The 18543-nt window shown below is 43.9% G+C and overlaps 1 protein-coding gene across 1 annotated transcript in view; it reads left to right on the top strand.

The window, feature by feature from the left end:
- LOC121147794 (ankyrin repeat domain-containing protein 26-like) overlaps window positions 1–18543 on the top strand; it is a 43118-nt gene that overhangs the window by 86 nt on the left and 24489 nt on the right. Inside the window, exons 2-4 of the mRNA XM_040967696.1 lie at window positions 71–256; window positions 5909–5942; window positions 6826–6955. Of these exons, the coding sequence (XP_040823630.1) occupies window positions 105–256; window positions 5909–5942; window positions 6826–6955 (316 nt within the window). The 5' untranslated portion in view covers window positions 71–104. The remainder of the gene's footprint in view (window positions 1–70; window positions 257–5908; window positions 5943–6825; window positions 6956–18543) is intronic.

Below are 18543 nucleotides of genomic sequence, written 5' to 3'. Positions count from 1 at the left end.
GGCCTTGGGCTCTCCAGGGTGGGAGAAACGCCGGTAGTCTCGCCATAAATGTTCTTTTCTCCATTTTAAGGGCGAGTGTCTCTTGAAAGTCATCTGATGTGAGGATGGCGAGTGGGGTGAAATCACAGCCCGGGGATCGCTTCCCAGAGGAGGATATCAGGAAACCACCTGCAGCAGCCAACGAGGGGGATGAAGGAACAGAACAACAGCTCCCGAAGATCAGGACGAGAGGCAGGAACCATGGAGACCAGACCTGGTAATGGGGACTGCTAGCCGGGAGGGTATTGCAGGGTTGGGTGCTAACCCTGCCAGGGACAATTCTGTGACTGAGGATGCCGGGGCTCAGGTGGCTCTGTCAGCTGCTTGGGTGTTTATCTATTTTACATAAACAAAATAAGCATAATAGGGTTTTACAATTCTTTGTTACCTCTACCGTTTGTCTTTACTCTTGTGAGAACATTAGTTGCTGTTATCGATTTGAAAATGTGCTATCAACGTTGCACAAATTAATCATTTGCTGCTTACTGAAAACTCAAATGATGGAACTTAATAGGAAATTTAAAAGCCACCAAATAATACATAAGAATTTGGAACTTGATACTGGTTGTATTTCGTATGAATACAAAAAAGATGCTGTAACTGAAATGGATATTGACTAGAACAAACTAGGCAGATGGTCATAAAATGAAGTTGCTGATGGGTGAAACTTAAAATACACAAACTGAGAAAAGTACAAGAAGGAAACCCAAATTCTTCTCAATAATTTGGATAACTTCTTTTTAATTTTATGCTACAAAGAAATTACTGAGAATCAACTCAAAAGCATTCTGAAGGTTTATTTGCCAACATAACAAACAAATCATCCTGAGGTTGATATTTGGCACAGAGGCTAAGATGCCTCCTGGAACAGCCGCATCCCACGCAGGAGTGCTGAGTCTGAGTGCCAGCACCACCTTCCTGCTTGTGAGCAGCCAGGGAAGCAGCATGAAGATTCAAGTCCTGTATCTCTGCCATCCGTGTGGGAGATCCATTGAGTTCAGCCCACACTGTGACAGACATTTGGGGGTGAAACAGTGGATAGAAAATCTCTTCCCTGATAATTAAGATGAGAAAAAAAAATTAAATATCTCATATGGATCCCACATCTTAGCCTAGACCTGCATGGAGTGTTGTCATTTGAAATTCTTGTCTTTCCTGCTGGAAAATACTATTTGCTGGAAATTAGTTGTCAAGTTCATACGATGTTGTAAAAATCAATTTTCTTTCTTATATTCGATGTTTATGCAAAAGTCTTTTTGTTTTGGGTAGCACCTTTTTCTTAGATTATGGAATGTCCATGTCACTGTTTCCCAGAGCAGGCAACCTAATGTGTTTGTACACTTAGGTGATCTGGTTTCCATAATGAACCCTAATGAGAAATCACTACCAGTTTTCAGAATATTTTGAGCCTATCTTACAAAAAAAAGCAGAGATGAAAAATTCATTATTTCTTGATTGTTGTAGTCTGAGTTACATATTGTTTAATGTGGTTAACAATGGTGATTTCTCATAGTGATAACAGTAGTTTTAAAAAGGATAGGTTGTCATAGTTAGTTTTTATTTTAATTAAACAACTGTGGTTCAGCATAGTGGATTAATTGGCCCATAATTCTATAGTTAACAAGTCTCTGACCTATTAGTTGGTGGTCAGCCTGGTTCCCGAATACATTCTTTTGATCCTTAGGCTAGATTAACAATAATCTGTGCAGCATTGGGTGAAGACACAGCTACAACTCAGATAAATTCTGAAAGTCACTTATGTATAACTGCTTTAGAGATTTTATACTGACAACTTATAGTGGCAACCAGTGTGTTTCTATCATGTTAGCTTTTAGGACAGATCTGTGATTTGATTCCAAGATCGCAGGTCATAAGCAAGAACATAAGCAGTATTAGGTAAGCTCTAAGGAGGAACTAGTTTACTGTTAGTGAGAGATATTTACATAGAGTTGTGTTCATTATAGATAGCATGTGGTTATAGGATATTTCTAGTTGATTTCTCTACTTGTATTTCAGTTTGGTAGTTGCTTCATCTACTGGCTTATATTTCAGCTTTACTATAATGAAGTGTATTTTTAACTCAATTTTGCATGACTCTCATGTTCTTTTGATTTCTTTACTTTGTTTTCTAATTTTCTTATTTCTTCTGTCCTGATTTTTTCTTTCTTCTTCTAGTTAAAATATTCCCACTTTTCTGTGGACAGAATGAAAAACACATAGGATTTTAGAATTGTAGGGAATCTTGAAGACTAATGAAATATCTTTCATTACTCCAACATGTGTTTAACACACAATTCATATGGTTATTCCGATGGGATACCTGGAATTCAAACAGTATATAATGGCTTATATAGGTGTAGGATTTGGCAGAAATGAAATATTAACTTAGGTTTCTTGATTCTAATCCAAGAGCTCTGCATTATTTGTTATCAACTAGATATATTTTAATAGTGGGGAAAAAAAGTAGAACTAGTGTACCCAGTGGACAGATGAAAATAGAATTAGCAGTCATACTCAATGGAATAAGATAAGAATATATTTAAGAGTTAAAGACTGAGTTCTAAGAAAAATAATAGTAACAGGATCATCAGAATTGCAGTTTTATGACCAAGGTTTAGCATAAGAAGAAAGGACAAGGACTTGGGGAATTGCTTAGAAAGGTGTGTTAAGATTAGAATTGCATGGGCAGGCAGTGTGGTGCAGCTGGTTAAGCTGCAGCTGAGGATGCTCCCATTCCCCATCACAGTGACGGCTTGGGTCTGGCTACTGTGGTTCCAGTTCATCACTTCTTCCATCTGCTCCTCTGCAGTCTGTAACATCTCATTTGTCTTATGTTCATTATTTTAAATTCTTTTTCAGGACTTGTCTAGATTTCATACAGATCAATGTCTATCTCTGGAAAATGACTGACTTCTCTTAGAGTAGTCATACTACTTTGTTTCCTCATGTTTCCTATGTTCTTGCACTGACATAAGTATATCTGCCATGCTTTTTTTTAAAGCCTAAGTTTCCACTTTATTTTTCTAGAGGACAATTTTTCTTCAGCCGTTAAAGACCATGCTGCTTACATGAGTTTTGGTGGAGGTTGTGGAGCAACATGAGCAGGTCTGAAATCAGGGTGGTGGGGTCCAGTCTTAGCAGGTTTCACGAGATCAGTTTCTGACCACCTGGCTGTGAATGGTGCGGCTCCACGTACAGACTGGGACGCATGTAGGTGGTGAACATGCTCACTTCCGAGAGTTCCCTCACAACTCTGGCCTCCACTACGTTCTGATTGATGAACTTCTTGCTGGCTTTGTCTTTGGGCACGTACCACATCCAGTTGGTGCAGTGTATATGGTTCATGTGGTTAAACTTTTTTTTTAGCATAGTGATTTTTCCTCCTGTTCTTTGTCTATGACAAGATGTGGCCACAGCTACCTGTCCTGGCACATCTGGCCCTCTCCCCATCCCAGTGTCCTGGGCTCTCAGGTCTCCATGTTCACTTCCTCACTGAGGCCTATGACCTTCAGCGCCTGCTTTGGACCCTGAACCGAAAATGTGCCACTGCTCACCAGCTTGGAATGGAGAACCCCAAAACTGCCATGATCATTTTTATTAGAATAGGTTTCACTGGAAAAGACTTTTTTGAATGATGTCTGTGACTTGAATTGTTGATTGGGCTTTTGTTATACTTGACTGTCACAATGTAACTCCTGACTGATTTCTTCTCCAATAATCAATGTCTGCAGAGTCTGCAAGAGCCACACTTACCTAGTCTGCAGCCGTATGTGGAGGCAGTCATATTACTGGCGTGGGCAGGGCATTCCACGGGTGTATTTTTAGTCCCTAGGGTGTTGGGTGTCAAGTATACCCAACGGGAAGGTTTTGTTTGTTTGTTTTAATTTGTAGTCATGTTTCTGATGCTATAGGACACAGAGGCCCTTTTCCCCTTTTCATGCTCAATAAGCAAGAGTGATGCTAAGCCTGTTGCTCCAATGACTATGGCTTTCAGACTGTATGATGTGGATGGCGATACCACAAGTTTTGGCAATGTGGGACTCAATAACTCTAGGACTTAGCACTGAAAGCCCAATTCCCAACCCTTGGAGATATTAAGGGGACTTTATCCAATTGCACAGAGTGACTAAGGGACAATGCAGAGGGTTGTATACAAGCAGTTTTTGATTGAAACAGCACATTCTTCCCTTAGTCTTATAGATTCTGTGCCAATTACTCTAGGGTATGCAGTGCTAATAGTACCAATTGTCACAGTGCTGCAGGATGCAGTGTGATCTTTACCTAAGCACTTCTCTCAGGTTGAAGGCCAGTTATTCCAGATATTGTGAATTGAGTAAGCAGTCTGTAGCAGTGGGGTGTAGGCAGAGCCCTCTGGTTGACACAGGAGAGAGCCAGCTACTTCAGGAGTCATAGTACCACCACCAGCACAGTCCCTGGGGTCCTAGAGCAGATGGCCCCAGTTCTTGCAGGACATCCAAGGTGATGCCTGGGATTGTGATGTTGCTTCCCAGACCCTGTGGCAAGAACTCCTCAGGCTGAAGCTTTGCATACTACACCACAATGTCAGCAAGATTGTGTTGCCTGGCTAGGACACTGGGGTAGGAGAAACAGAATTTTTTGGTTTTCCTCTCTAGGCTGGATTTTAGTCTGCTGTTTGTTGTCCCTGTCAATTATCCACTGAAACTTTTCCTAAGTCTTCTAGAAATGTGGTTTGTTTCTCATTGAAACTTCCTTGGTGAAATGGATGTAGATTATCTGCTTTCAGGCATGTTCCGTCATTTGTAATTTTTCAAAATAATTAAAACAAATGGGTAGCAGATATAATGGATTTTGTAAAATTCTGGCCATGGTGTTACAAATCATCAATATTATAAATAAATCAGATAACGCTGAAATGTATTGTATTGTACAGACTGATGTCTAGGCGTGTCTGTCTTAAAAGAGCTGTTTAATGCTGTATAGTTTTGGGGACAGTTGGAATTTAAAAATTAAAAGGCCTGAAAGGGCAGTGGGGGATTAATATCTGTCTATCATAGCAGCCTAGTATTTAGGCGGAGACTGTTAATTCTTTTACACTCAGGGTGTGTTTACAATGTAAGCTAGCAGGCCCAGGTTGTGAGAAAGGATAGTTAATCTAGGTCTTTCATGTTGCCAGCAGTACAATTTCTATAATGGTCTCCATTGCCTCTGAGTAAGTTGGAAGTAGGAACCAAAACTCGGAATAAAATCCGACACGCCATTTCCAATATGTTACTTTTCTCATGGAATTGTGAGGTTTAACCCTCACCATTGTGAGTTTAATGCATGTACAATACTTAAAATTATATTTACTGATTGCACAGTAGGTTCTGAATAAATCAATAACTGCATCATTAATAAAGGGTTAGCTCACAGACATAAAAATTATCGTTTTCCAGTTAGGATTTAGTGAAAGGGAGAAGTCCTACCTAGCCTCCCACCCATCCCAGAATCCCTGATGTGGGGCCTGTCTGAGGGTCCTACTTAAGTGGTTTTGATAGTTCAACAGTTCTGAATTGCTGCCAATCTTGCCATTCCAAGCACGATGAAATCCCTCCAGAATCCACTGGCTGACATAGTCCACCTCTTTTCTAGCTTTCCAATAAATAAATGTTTAAAAATGCAAATAACATTTCATTTAATTTTGACTGCCAGAAAGATAAACTAAATTATTTTGTTTTAATATTTCTGACAGCATATTTTTCTTTTCTGATGTTACTATTAATGTTCATTCACTCTTATGCAAAAAGTACTTTGTAAAAGATAAATGAAAAGACATGTAAAAGTATTAATAGTATATTTCTTAAATTTTGTATATATGATATTTTGAAAGTGCTTATTTGTTTTTTAGGCCGTCAAGGAAAGTGATTAATGGAATTATACAGGTATTATACAAAATAATAACATGTATTATTATATTGAAAAATATGTTACAGAAGACAAAGTGTTGTATTACAAAAGCCTGAATTTCAAAATAAAATGTGAAAGGTAAATTGGAAAAAAAAAAAACACAGGAATTTTGTAAAGGTCTCTATTTTAGAAGTGTGATTGAAACAGTAGGTTTTCTTCAAGTAGGTTTTTAATTTCCTTTTCATTGCTTCAGGGACACATTAGTCATTCAGTAGCATTGTATTTAACTTCATGATGTTGTGAATTTTCTGTTTTTCTTCATGTTGTTTATTTTGCTGTATTTTTTCTGTTTTAATTTAAGGTGGTATATACTAACTGTGTAATAGAAACTATCACATTCAAATGTGAAGATACAATGCAGTATGCATCTCTACTTCCAAATCAAAGAAGAACCCCCAATGAAATTGTTGAATATATCTTGACAATAGAATGCTGGATGCTCTGCCATTGTCCATACCTACAATGTCAGGATACACTTAAATAGCAGAATGACGGACCTAGTACTCTTTATGAAGGACTATACTACTGTAGCAATATAGGGGAAATCAGTGGAAAGGGGGAAAGGGGCTGTGGAGAGGGCGAAGTGAAATTCTGGAGCCTATGGAACTGTATCATGAAATAATAAAATAAATAAAAAAAGAAAATTACGCAAATACTTCTGTTTTGAAGAACAAAATTCAAGAAATTAAAAAAATCCAGTACCTTTATATCAGCATCTTTTTAACAAGAACTCAGGCCTTGTGAGAAGTATGTGTCATGTCATTTTTCTTATGCAGAGAATGAGTCATCATTACTATATTTATAAATAGTTGTCTAGATTTGAAAGGACACTTTAAAACTTATTTACTTATTTAACAGGGTCAATGCCAAATAAGTTCCACAGATGATGAGATAACCCAGTCACTGGAGATAGTCTCAGAGGAATATGAGTGGCCTCAATCTAAGAATTCTCTGTTACTAATTGAAGAACTGCGAATGGACTGTAAAGGTAAGACACCCAGCTTGCCTTTTCGTATGTACCGTAGTAATATCTGCACATGCTGTTCAGCACTGAGATGAACTGTGTATTAAAACTGAATGAAATCTGGCGTACACTGTGTGCTCTCAGCCAACACTAATGATAATTCATACAGTAATTTTCTCAGGGAGAATGGCAGTCCCAGTTTTTTGTTGATTTTCTTGGTTATCACATTCTCTGGCCTTGAATGCTGCAGTAACCCTGCTCCCTTATGTCACCAAAACACGGTCTGGTCTGCAGCCATAATTTTATTCATTTGAAAGCCATCAGGTGACGTTATTGCCTTGCTTAAAACCTGAGTGCCACTTGTCATTTTAGTGAAGTTAATAATCCTAACACATTAGCCTTTATACTGCACCATAGTATTTGCTTCTTTGTATGTGCCAACCACTGTCTTACATGTTTGTTGCTGAAGTAGATTTTGTTCTCCCGTGTACTTACTTAGGTTAATTCCTGTGTAACAAATATCATATTTATAAAGTGTCCAATTTGCATGTTTTAAGTTGTGAGGAGAAACTGAATTTTTTTTTAAAGATTTATTTTTATTATTTTTTTATTGGTAAGGCGGATATACAGAGAGGAGAGACAGAGAGGAAGATCTTCCGTCCGATGATTCACTCCCCAAGTGAGCGCAACGGGCCGATGCTATGCCGATCCGAAGCCAGGAGCCTCTTCCGGGTCTCCCACGCGGGTGCAGGGTCCCAAAGCTTTGGGCCGTCCTTGACTGCTTTCCGGGGCCACAGGAGAGGAGCTGGAAGGGAAGCGGGGCTGCTGGGATTAGAACTGGCGCCCATATGGGATCCCGGGCGTGCAAGGCAAGGACCTTTAACCACTTGCGCCACCGTGCCGGGCCCAGAAACTGAATTTTTAAAAAAGATTTATTTATATTGGAGAGTCAGATATACAGAGAGGAGGAGAGAGAGGAAGATTTTCCCCCAAGTGACTTACTCCCTAATTGAGCATAATTGCCGGTACTGTGCCAAGCCACAAAGCCAGGAGCCAGGAACTTCCTCCAGGTCTGCCATGCGGATGCAGGGTCCCAAGGCTTTGGGTTGTCCTCAACTGCTTGCCCAGGCCACAAGCAGGGAGCTGGATGGGAAGTGAAGCTGCTGGGAGTAGAACCGTTACCCATATGGGATGGCAGTGTGCTCAAGGCAAGGACTTTAACCTCTAGGTCACCATGTCAGGCCCGAGAAACTGAATTTTTAAGTAGCCTCATGAGTAAGATATTTAACAGAACCATCATCCCCCAAATGTGTCTATGTCCTCCTGTGTGATTTAATAAAAGACTGCTGATTATTTTTCAAACTGTTGGCATCACTGTCCGGTCTCATCAGCATTTTTTCTTTTTATTTTTATTGGAAAGGTGGATATACAGCTAGAAGAGACAGAGAGGAAGATCTTCCATCCGATGACTCACTCCCCAAGTGAGAACAACGGCCGGTACTGTGCTCATCCAAAGCCAGGAGCCTCTTCCAGGTCTCCCACATGGGTGCGGGGTCCCAAAGCATAGGGCAGGACTCAAACCCAGGTACTCTAACACCTGGTGACATGGAGCATCTCTAACAGTGTCCTCACTGCCACTCAGAATCTGCTCATGGGTTAACAGTAGGCAGGGCTGCTTTTGTCCTAGGATCCCATGGATGCCAGGCAAAAATGGGCCCAAACAGGACACATACACAGAGCAGGGACCAAAAAGGTGGCTCCCACTGCCGTTCCAGGTGGCCAGATGCTGACAGGAGTGGGTAATATTACCGATCATGCTTGAGATACACACTGATGGGGCAGGGACTAGGGGGAGACGTAATAAAATTAAATTGAAAAAAGATTTTCAGACTGATTCTTGCCAGTACTTGGCCCTAGCAGGACAGGCTGCCTATCAGATATCCAAGCAGAAATGAGAAACGGAAGTGAGTTGGGAGTCTGGAGTTCAGAGGCGAGGCCAAGGCTGCAGAGGTCAAACAGAGGTTTTGCTGGCTCTTTGTGGCTCCATGAGAACATGCAGGATGTATGCAGAGAGCAGGTGTACAAGGCAGACTGGGGAGAAGCCGGAGGTGAGCTACTGCACAGAGGACAAGCAGCCAGCAGCGAGAAGGCAGGGACCAAGGGATGGAGGCAGGCAAGCAAGCCTGATGGAGCTGACAGGCAAACAGCCTCAACCAATTTCTCATCATCCACAAGACAGCTGACTCAGCCCACTTGTTCTCCCTGTTGCCTGTCTGGGCCTCACTCACCTACAGAATATCACTCCCTCTTTCCCATTCCTCCAAGGAGGGCAACTGGCAACTCCTGCCCATTAGACCTTGAGCAAGCAACAGCGAGACTTTCTGGAGAGAACTCTAGAACTAAGATATTTTGTACTTTTTTTTTTTTTTTAATTAACACTGGTTTATTCATTTGAAAGGCAGAGTGACAGGGAAAGAGAGATCCTGCATTCACTGGTTCACTATACCCACATGGCCACAGTGGCCAGGGCTGGCCCACAAGCACCTAGGCCACCTTCCATGGCTTTCCCAGGTGCATTAGCAAAGAGCTGGATTGGAAGTGGAGCAGCCAGCATTCAACAAGTGAAATAATTAACACACCATTCTGGAAAACACAATAATTAATGCACCATTCTGGATGGACAAGTGAAAGGCATGGGTGTCCCTTTCTCTCCCGTAAGCAAAGGGTTATGACATCAGCTGCTTCCTCCAAGCATGTATGGTGCCTTGGTTAAACCACTATGTTTGTTAATCACCTGTACTAACCTCTTTTATACCTGGCATTCAACCTTGCCTTCACATTTGGGCAAGGAAAAACACCATGACGTGCTGATGCAAAGATAGAACAAAGCGTTAAAAGTCAGGCATGACAATACCCAAAAGACACTATGGGATGGATAGAAAAGATGCATTTTACCAAAAAAAAAAAAAGTATTGATTATCTCTGGAATGGGATTTCTCAGCAGTAAACTGGAAAGGCAGTTGAGGAAAATGGGCCTTCAAATTCAGACAGGCACACACAGCGAGGTCTGAAAATGCTTACCTCTACCTCTCTGTTTTGTCTTCCCTGAGCGCAATGCTAGGGAATGCTGTTAGATTTTTACTACGCGTTGACGTTGTTGTCACACCTGCAGATACAACCGGTGTCAGATTGCCCCCATCCTGCGCTGCTGAGAAAAGTAATTCCCCCCAACATCATGTATGGTGCTATTTTCCCCCCAAGCTTTCTCCTGAAATGCCAATGACTTCTTGGGTATAGCAGCAATTTACCCTTCACACTGTCATAATCATCAAGGTGCCTGATTGACCTGAATAGCATTCAGCCTGTCAGGATCTCTCTAGGCTGTGAATTAGCATTTCAAAACCTTTTGAAACCCCGGGTGGGAGGACTTCATCCCTTCCTCCAAAGGCTCAGATTGCTACTGAATGAGGCCAGTGCTACAGGCGCACCTGGAGTCATCACAGTTCTGGATAGCAGTACTGCAGAAGGATCTTTTTTTAAAAAAAGTAGGTGTCCACAAGCTTGAAAAGTAATTCCGACTCAAGAATCAATGCCCTCAAATTTCCAGAAAGGGGTCAAAGTTCAAACGCTCTGCTTGATGTTCCCATAATTCAGGAAAAACAATGCTGCAGATCCCAGCATGCTAGGTACAAAAATCACGCTTTCCTGGGTGGCATCTCCAGTTCAGGAAGGGAAATAGAAATCTTTGTTATTCCCTAATTCGGTGTTGAGAGAATTTCTTTCCAAGAAAGTCTATGTGCATCAAAATGTAGCAACCTTCAAGATTTCTTTATTGTTGGAGGCTCCCCCTCCCCTGTAGCAGAACACATAAAGCTGCCAACTGATGTGCAGGCATCTTGTATGGGCGCCGGTTCCAGTCCTGGCAGCTCTGCTTCCCATCCAGCTCCTTGCTTACAGCCTGGGGAAGCATCAGAGGATGGCCCAAGTACTTGAGCCCCTGCACCCTCAGAGGAGGATCTCAGCCTCTGGCTTCCGACCGGCCCTGCTCCAGCTATCCTGGCCATTTGGGGAGTGAATAAGCTCTCTCTGGTTCTCACTCTGAAACTCTATCTTGCAAAGGACTAAAAAGATTCCTGTAAAAATTAATTTTATTGTTTTTGTTAACAAACTGACATCAGAAGCTAAAAAAAAAAAGAAAAAATCTACTGAGATGGTCCCGGCATGGTAGCCTAGTGGCTAAAATCCTTCCCTTTCACATGTCAGAATCCCATATAGGCACCAGTTCTGATCCTGGCTACTCCACTTCCCGTCCAGCTCTCTGCTTGTGGTCTGCAAAAGCAGTTGAGGACGGTCCAAGGCCTTGGGACCCTGTACCTGTGCAGGAGACCCGGAATAAGCTCCTGGCTCCTGGCTTCAGATTGCCTCAGTTCTGGCCATTGCTGCCATTTGAGGAGTGAATTAGTAGATGAAAGATCTTTCTCTTTGTAAATCCGACTTTCTGAGAAAAATAAATCTTAAAAAATAATTCTACTGAGGCATGAGATGGATTCGGCAACTAAGCTATTTGATTTCACGAGCCACTGCTTTTAAAATTATTTCTGTGCCCACCTTGCATTTTACTGGTTTATCTCCTACTTTAAAAACCATGCCCATTGGACCCGGTGGCATGGCCTAGCAGCTAAAGTCCTCACCTTGAACGAACCAAGATCCCATTTGGGCGCCATTCTAATCCCAGCAGCTCCACTTTCCATGCAGCTCCCTGCTTGTGGCCTGGGAAGCAGTCGAGGACGGCCCAAAACTTTGGGACCCTGCACCCACGTGGGAGACCCAGAAGAAGTTTCTGGATCCTGGCTTTGGATAGGCATAGCATCGGCCATTGTGCTCACTTGGGGAGTGAATCATCGGACGGAAGATTTTCCTCTCTGTCTCTCCTCCTCTCTGTATATCTGACTTTCCCATAAATAAATAAATCTTTAAAAAAAAACACGCCCATTGCTCATCAATACTTCTCACTGTGGTTCCTAGACCAGCTAGAGACCTGTCAGTGGAGCAAATGCTTGGGCTCACCCCAGAACACCAATCTCTGGGAATAGGCCCTGCCATCTGACGCTGACGCAAGCTAATCCATCGCACTTAGTGAACTGGGTGAACGAAAGTTCATTTGTTCTTGCTCTTAGTCTCTCTCTTTTCTTCTTTTTTATAAGAGACAGAGAATCACCATCCCATATATATGCCAACTCAAGTCCCAGCTGCTGTACTTGTGACCCAGCTCCCTGCTAATGTACCTGGGGAAGCGGCAGAGGATGACCTAAGAATAAAGAGAGAGGGAGAGACAGAGAGAGTCATCTGCTAGCTTATTCCCTACAAAATCACAATGGAGCCAGGTGCTTCATCCAGGTCTCTCATACAGGTGGTAGTTGCTCAAGCACTTGGACCACCTGCTGCGGTTCTTCCCGGGCACATTAGCAGGGAGCTAGATCAGAAGTGGAGCAGCTGGGACTTGAACAGTGGCAGCTTGACCTGATATGCTACAGTGCCAATTCCAATAGAAAAAAAAAACAACTTTGGAAAGCAGGTAGGGTAAAAAGACAACCCTGATAATGTCACTGAGGGGTCTCTGCATAGCTGAGAGGGACATGTAACAGGCCTGAAGGGCATTCTCTTTAAGGTGTCTCGCTGGGTCTCTGCATCCTCACTACCAGCTCAGCCTCAAATCCCATGAAAGCCCACACACTCCTTCCTGTCCTTTGGCTTTGCTTCCTCTGCTTATCACAGCGGCAGCCCATCCTTCCTCCACACAGTGCACCTGCTTGGAGCTGCCTGTCTGGTATCATCAATGGCCCCATAAAATGCACAAACAGGGCCTGGGAATTGCTGAGGTTCCATCCAACTCCACTAATCCTAAAGAACTAGTCCTACCAAAATGAATACACCATAGCAAAAACAGGGCAGGCTGACCATAAACAGGAGGCTAATGATGTGGTTTTATAGATATAGGGATTCCTCCCTCCACCTTCCCTTATTCCATTCCCATTCTTTCCCCTCTCCACTGTTTCCCCCCATATTATTACAATAGTATAGTCCTTCAATAACAATCCCAAGTCCAACATCCTGCTGTTAAGTGTATCCTGGCATTGTGGGTATAGACAATGGTAGAAAATCTAGTATTTTATTGTCAAGATATATTTAACCTTTTCATTGACAGTCCTCCTTTTATTCAGGAGTAGAGGCACATATTGCAACGTTATCTTCGTTTCCCAGTATGCTAGTCTCCATTATATAGTTCATTTATGAGAATGTATTATATATATATATATATATATATATATGTTTACCTACATATCTACAGTATGCACTTTGCATGGAGATTGCCTCATATCAGACAGATCATATATCTATCTGTTCTTTTGGGATTGGCTTATTTCACTGAGCATAACGGCCTCCAGTTGGGACCATTTTCCAACCAGTGTCTTAACCCCTGCGCCAAATGCCTGCCCCAGGATAGGAGTTATGACAACTCTGAAGGACACAGACACACAAGGGCACTGCCCAAAGTTCACAGAAAACTGGAAGGGAAGGAGAAGCTTAGAGGTCATCATGATGGTGCAGCTGGGTAAGCTAACACATGCAATGCTGGCATCCCATGTTGGAGTGCGGGATCCAGTCCAGGTTTCTCTACTTCTGACCCAGCTTCCTGCTAATGGATCCCTGCCACCCATGAGGTTCCTGGCTCCTGGCTTCAGCCTGGTCCAGTACTGGCTGTTGCAGCCATTTGGGAAATGAGCTAGTGAATGGAGAACCCGAGTGTGTGTGTGTGTGTGTGTGTGTGTGTGTGTGTGTGTGTGTGTGTGTGTGTGTCTTGCAAACAAATAAAGTTCATTTTAGTACTCACAATTTTTGAAATTCACCCAGTTGTGTTTCTTTTTTCCCATGAAACACATTTTCCACAGTCTTTTTGAAGATCCCATGTATGCCCAAATTTAAAAAAAAAAAAATTTGCACACACACAAAAACAACACCTTATCTTTTAATCCCATTCGCCACAAACATCTGTCAGCACCCTCAGAGATGTCTGGGGCTGGGGTAGGAGAGGGACTTCATGAGTCCTTTGGCTACGAGGAGGCCAAGAACTCCCTTTTCCACCCTTGAAGCCATTATTCCCGTGAGCCATTTGCCAGGTGGTGGACAATTGGTCATGCACACCCTTTGGGTTAACAGATGTCCATCATTTCTAGTAAGTTGTTTCCAAATAGGCTGCCCGGGGGGAGGAGACAGAAAGGACCACTTTCTAGACTTTTCGCCATTGTCATAACACCATGTGCATTTCATCAATGCCCTGATCCACCCTGCATACACTGGTGCCACCATGCTGCCACACTCGAAGGACACGGGACAACCTGTGTTCCACGGAGCTGGAAGTTCTACGGCTGCTGCCCACCAAAGACGTCTATAAGGATCTAGCTGTGTGTTGAAGAAGTGAGGAGATGCACTGATGTTCCTAACAAGCCACCATGAAGGCCGGCTTTTGCAAGCAGCTCCTCCAAACCTCCACTGAGTCACGCAACAGCAGCAGCAAGGCTGAGGAGAGGAAGGGGCGTCCTTGGGAAAGAAGGGCTTAGGACAAAAGTTAGAGGTCAAAAAGAGTTTTCTGGAAAGAGGTTAGATCCTAATTAGTTTTAGGGTTTGCATGAAACAGCAGAGGGTCCCCCTCTTTGTACACCAAATGAATTACATGAACAAGCCAGTGATAATGACGAACAGAGTAAAGCCATGGATTTCCTGAAACCAAAGCCATTGCCAATGCAGCTGTGGAGGGTCCAGGATGGGCCAGAGCTGATGGGGGCTGGGAGGTGACCAGGACAAGTCTTCCTGCCCTTGTCCTTCCAGCAAGGACACAGCCGGCTTTACACTCTAACTGTCACAGGGTTCCATCCACAAGCACACTTTAGTGTTGGAGTCTAGAGTGTAACTGCCGTGGTTTCTTAGGCCATTTTCTTAGTGTTATACATTGAGAGCATTCTCTCTTATTTTTGTATGTGTGTGTGTGTACATATATATGTGTGTATATGTAATACAGACAGACACATGTGCCAGGCAACAGTGTCAATGCCAGATTGACGGACAATTATTGGAGACACAGACAAATGGATCTACCACCTACTCAGCCTGGCATGCACGCATTTCTCCAGGCATGGCATTCAGAGGCAGAGTCACTGGGCAACACAGACAGCACACACTAAACAAGCATTTGGCCACACCAGCATTATACGACAATGGCTATAAGGCTGGCTCACCCTCTTCCCAATCCAGGAGACCTGAGTCACAGCAGGGGAAGAGGGAGGTACTATGTAAAATAGGAACTGATAACATGCTATAACTACTTGTGCTGTTTTGTTTTATTGTGTAACTTTTTTAAAGACTTGTTTATTAATGTATTTGCAGGGCAGAGCAATAAAGAGGGAGAGATTTTCCCCCCACCCATTGGTTCACTCTTCAAATGGCCACAACAGTCAGAGCTGGAGTAGAGTGACACCAATAGACAGAAACTCCATTAAGGTTCCTAATATGATTGGCAAGGGCCCAGGTATTTGAACCACCATTAGCTTCCCAGGAGCATCAACAGGGAGCTGGATCCAAAACAGAGCAGTCAGGACTTGAACCACTATTCCAATATGGGAAGCAGGCACTGCAAATGGTTGCCTAACCCACCATGCCATCACACCAATCCCTATTTTGATTCACTGTAAAATAATTGGGGGAAGAGGCAGCACTATGGCATAGTAAGCTAAGCCTCCACCTGGGTGCTGCCATCCCATATGCGTGCCAGTTCATATCCCAGCTGTTCTACTTCTGAGCCAGCACCCTGCTTGTGTCCTGAGAAAGCAGTGGAGGATAGCTGAGGTCCTTGGGCCATTGCACTCACATGGGAGACCTGGAAGAAACTTGTGGCTACTGGCTTCAGATCAGATCAGCTCTAACCATTGCAGCCATTTGGAGAATGAACCACCAGTTCACCGTCTGTCTGTACTTTCTATAACTGCCTTTCAAATAAAAATAATAATCTTAGAAAGTAATAAAAAAAATCAGGGGAAACAAATGACAAGATGCTAGCCAAAGGGCACAAAATCACCTGCCAGACAGGATTCCATTCTGGCACGCCAGGGGACAGCACTGAGACCACAGCTAGCAGTGACATACTGCACAACTGAAAGCCGCTGGGAGTATGGATCTCAAACATTCCCAGTATGCACACCAGAGAAGCCATGTGAGGTGACGGCCATGTTCATTTGCTTGAGTGTGGTAACCATTTCACAACTTACAACCTGGCCCTAAGGAAGCCATGAAAGAATGGCTCTGGGGATCCCTGCAGATCCCTAGAGCCACAAACACTCCAGAGCCTCATGTTATATGTTATTCTTATGTATGCCCGATTACATACCTTAAAACACCCCTAAATGCTTAACAATAACTAATGTAGCCTAAATGCTGTGTGAATTGGTGTTATATTGTTCACAGAATGACAACAGGAGGGAATGTCTATGCACGGTTAGTTCAGATACAGTTTTCTTCTCAAAAGCTACAACTTCACAGATGCAGGACTATGCTTAGATAGGGCTGATCAAGACGTTGTGATGGGGGCCCATGCCATGGGCACAACAGGTTCACCCTCCACCTGAGATGCCAGCATCCCACATGAGCACTAGTTCAAGTCCCGGCTGCTCCGCTTCTAATCCAGCACCTTGTTTATATGCCTGGGAAAGCATATTAGAGGATGGCCCAAGTGCTTGGGCCCCTGCACCCACGTGGAAATCTGGACAGAGCTCCTGACTCCTGGCTTCATCCTGGCCCAGCTCTGGCCATTGAAGGTATTCGAGGCATGATTCTCTGTGTATTTTTGCCTTTCAAGAAAAAAAAAATCAGGATGTATGTATATCATAAAAAAAAAAACATGCTTATCAATTATGCCTCAATAAAGCTGGTGGGGAGAACTAAAGGAGCCAATGCAGAGACCACCCCAGCTCATTCCCCCAACACTTGCATAGTGGACAGAGGCTGGGATTGCAGACAGGTGCAAGTACCCCGGGTCCTGGGCCTGGTGCCTGGCCTTGGCCATCAACAGGGCCAGCTCCCCGGGTTGCTGGCTTAGATTCTCTCCTGATGAATAGACCCAGGGTGAGTGAGGAGTGCCCCACCGCAGCTCCAGCATTCCTGCAGTGGGGGCCCAAGAGCTCCAGGGAGGGTCTGAGAGTTCTGAGGAGGAGCAGGGCATCTGAGCACAGATGCCAAACCAGACCTGGCAGCAGCCAGGTTGAGCCTGCTTTTGTGTCTGGAATCACTTTGTGTTTGAAGTCCTTGTGACTTCCGCGGCCTGCCAAGGAGAGCCTGTGTGAAAAGCCCCCAGGCCAGACCACTTTCCGGGGGGCCCCAGCACATTCCCTGTGCCTGCCAGGACCACTGCCCAGCTCAGCCTCTGGCAGTCCTCCTTTCCCATCAGGCACCTCTTCTCAGCCAGGTCAGGGTGCCTGGGAGCCTAATAGCCTCGTCCCAAGGCAGGAGAGTGAGCAAGAGCTGAGACCTGAGCTGCTGGGGAAGGTAGGCATTTCCTGGGCATGTGCGATCCTGGCTCTGCACTCTTTACACACCCCATGTGTGGCTTAATCGGCCCCTCCAACAATCCAGAGCATAGCCACAAAGACACCCATTTCACAGTTGAGAAAACTGAGGCCAGGAAGTACCAAATCTAGCTGGCACAGGCCAGAGACCAGAGTCCAGCTGAAGCACTTGAGCTATCATCTGTTGCTTCCCATGGGCATTAGCAGGAAGCTGGACAGGAAAGGGGTCTCCAGGACTTGCACCTGTACAACGGCCCTCATCTGTCTATTTGCTGAGAGGCAGGCCTCTTCGAGTCCTTCTCTGATTTGAAATGGACTTGTTCCTTTGTTGTTGAATTCTCACGTTTATTTGCTCTTATCAGAAACTATTTCCCAATATTTTTGTCCACTCTATGGACTGTCTTTCATTTTCTTGGGACTGCCCTTTCAAGCAAGAGGTTTTATTTTAAAGATTTACTTATTTGAAAAGCAGGGTTGCACATACATACATAGAGAGAGAGAGAGAGAGATCTTCCATCTGCTGCTTCACTCCAGAATGGCTGCAATGGCCAGAGCTGGGACTGACCAAAGCCAGGAGCTTGGAACTCCATGTGGGACAGGGGCCCAAGAACTGAGAGCCATCTTCACGGCTTTCCCAGTGTACTAGCAGCAAGCTGGGTCAGAAGTAGGGCAACCAGGACTGATGCTACAGGCCATGGCTTTTTTTTTAAGAGATTTATTTAATTTTATCTAAAAGTTAGAATTACAAACAGATCTTCCATCCACTGGGTTCACTCCCCACATGGCCACAATGGCCAAAGCTGGGCTAGATTGAGGTCAGGAGCTAGGATCTTCCTCCAAGTCTCCCACATGGATGCAGGGACCAAGGGCCATTTTCTGCTGTCTCCCAAGGCACATTAGCAAGCAGCTGGATTGGAACACTCGGACATAAACTGGTTTCCATAGGGGATACCAGCATCACGGAAAATCATTTAACTGGCCATATGTACCACAGCACTG

This window comes from Ochotona curzoniae, unplaced genomic scaffold (genome assembly GCF_017591425.1).
Source record: "Ochotona curzoniae isolate NIBS_2020 unplaced genomic scaffold, NIBS_Ocur_1.0 scaffold_461, whole genome shotgun sequence".
Lineage (NCBI taxonomy): Eukaryota > Metazoa > Chordata > Mammalia > Lagomorpha > Ochotonidae > Ochotona > Ochotona curzoniae.
Note: the sequence above shows the minus strand (reverse complement) of the source record. Positions and strands in the feature narration are given on the sequence as shown.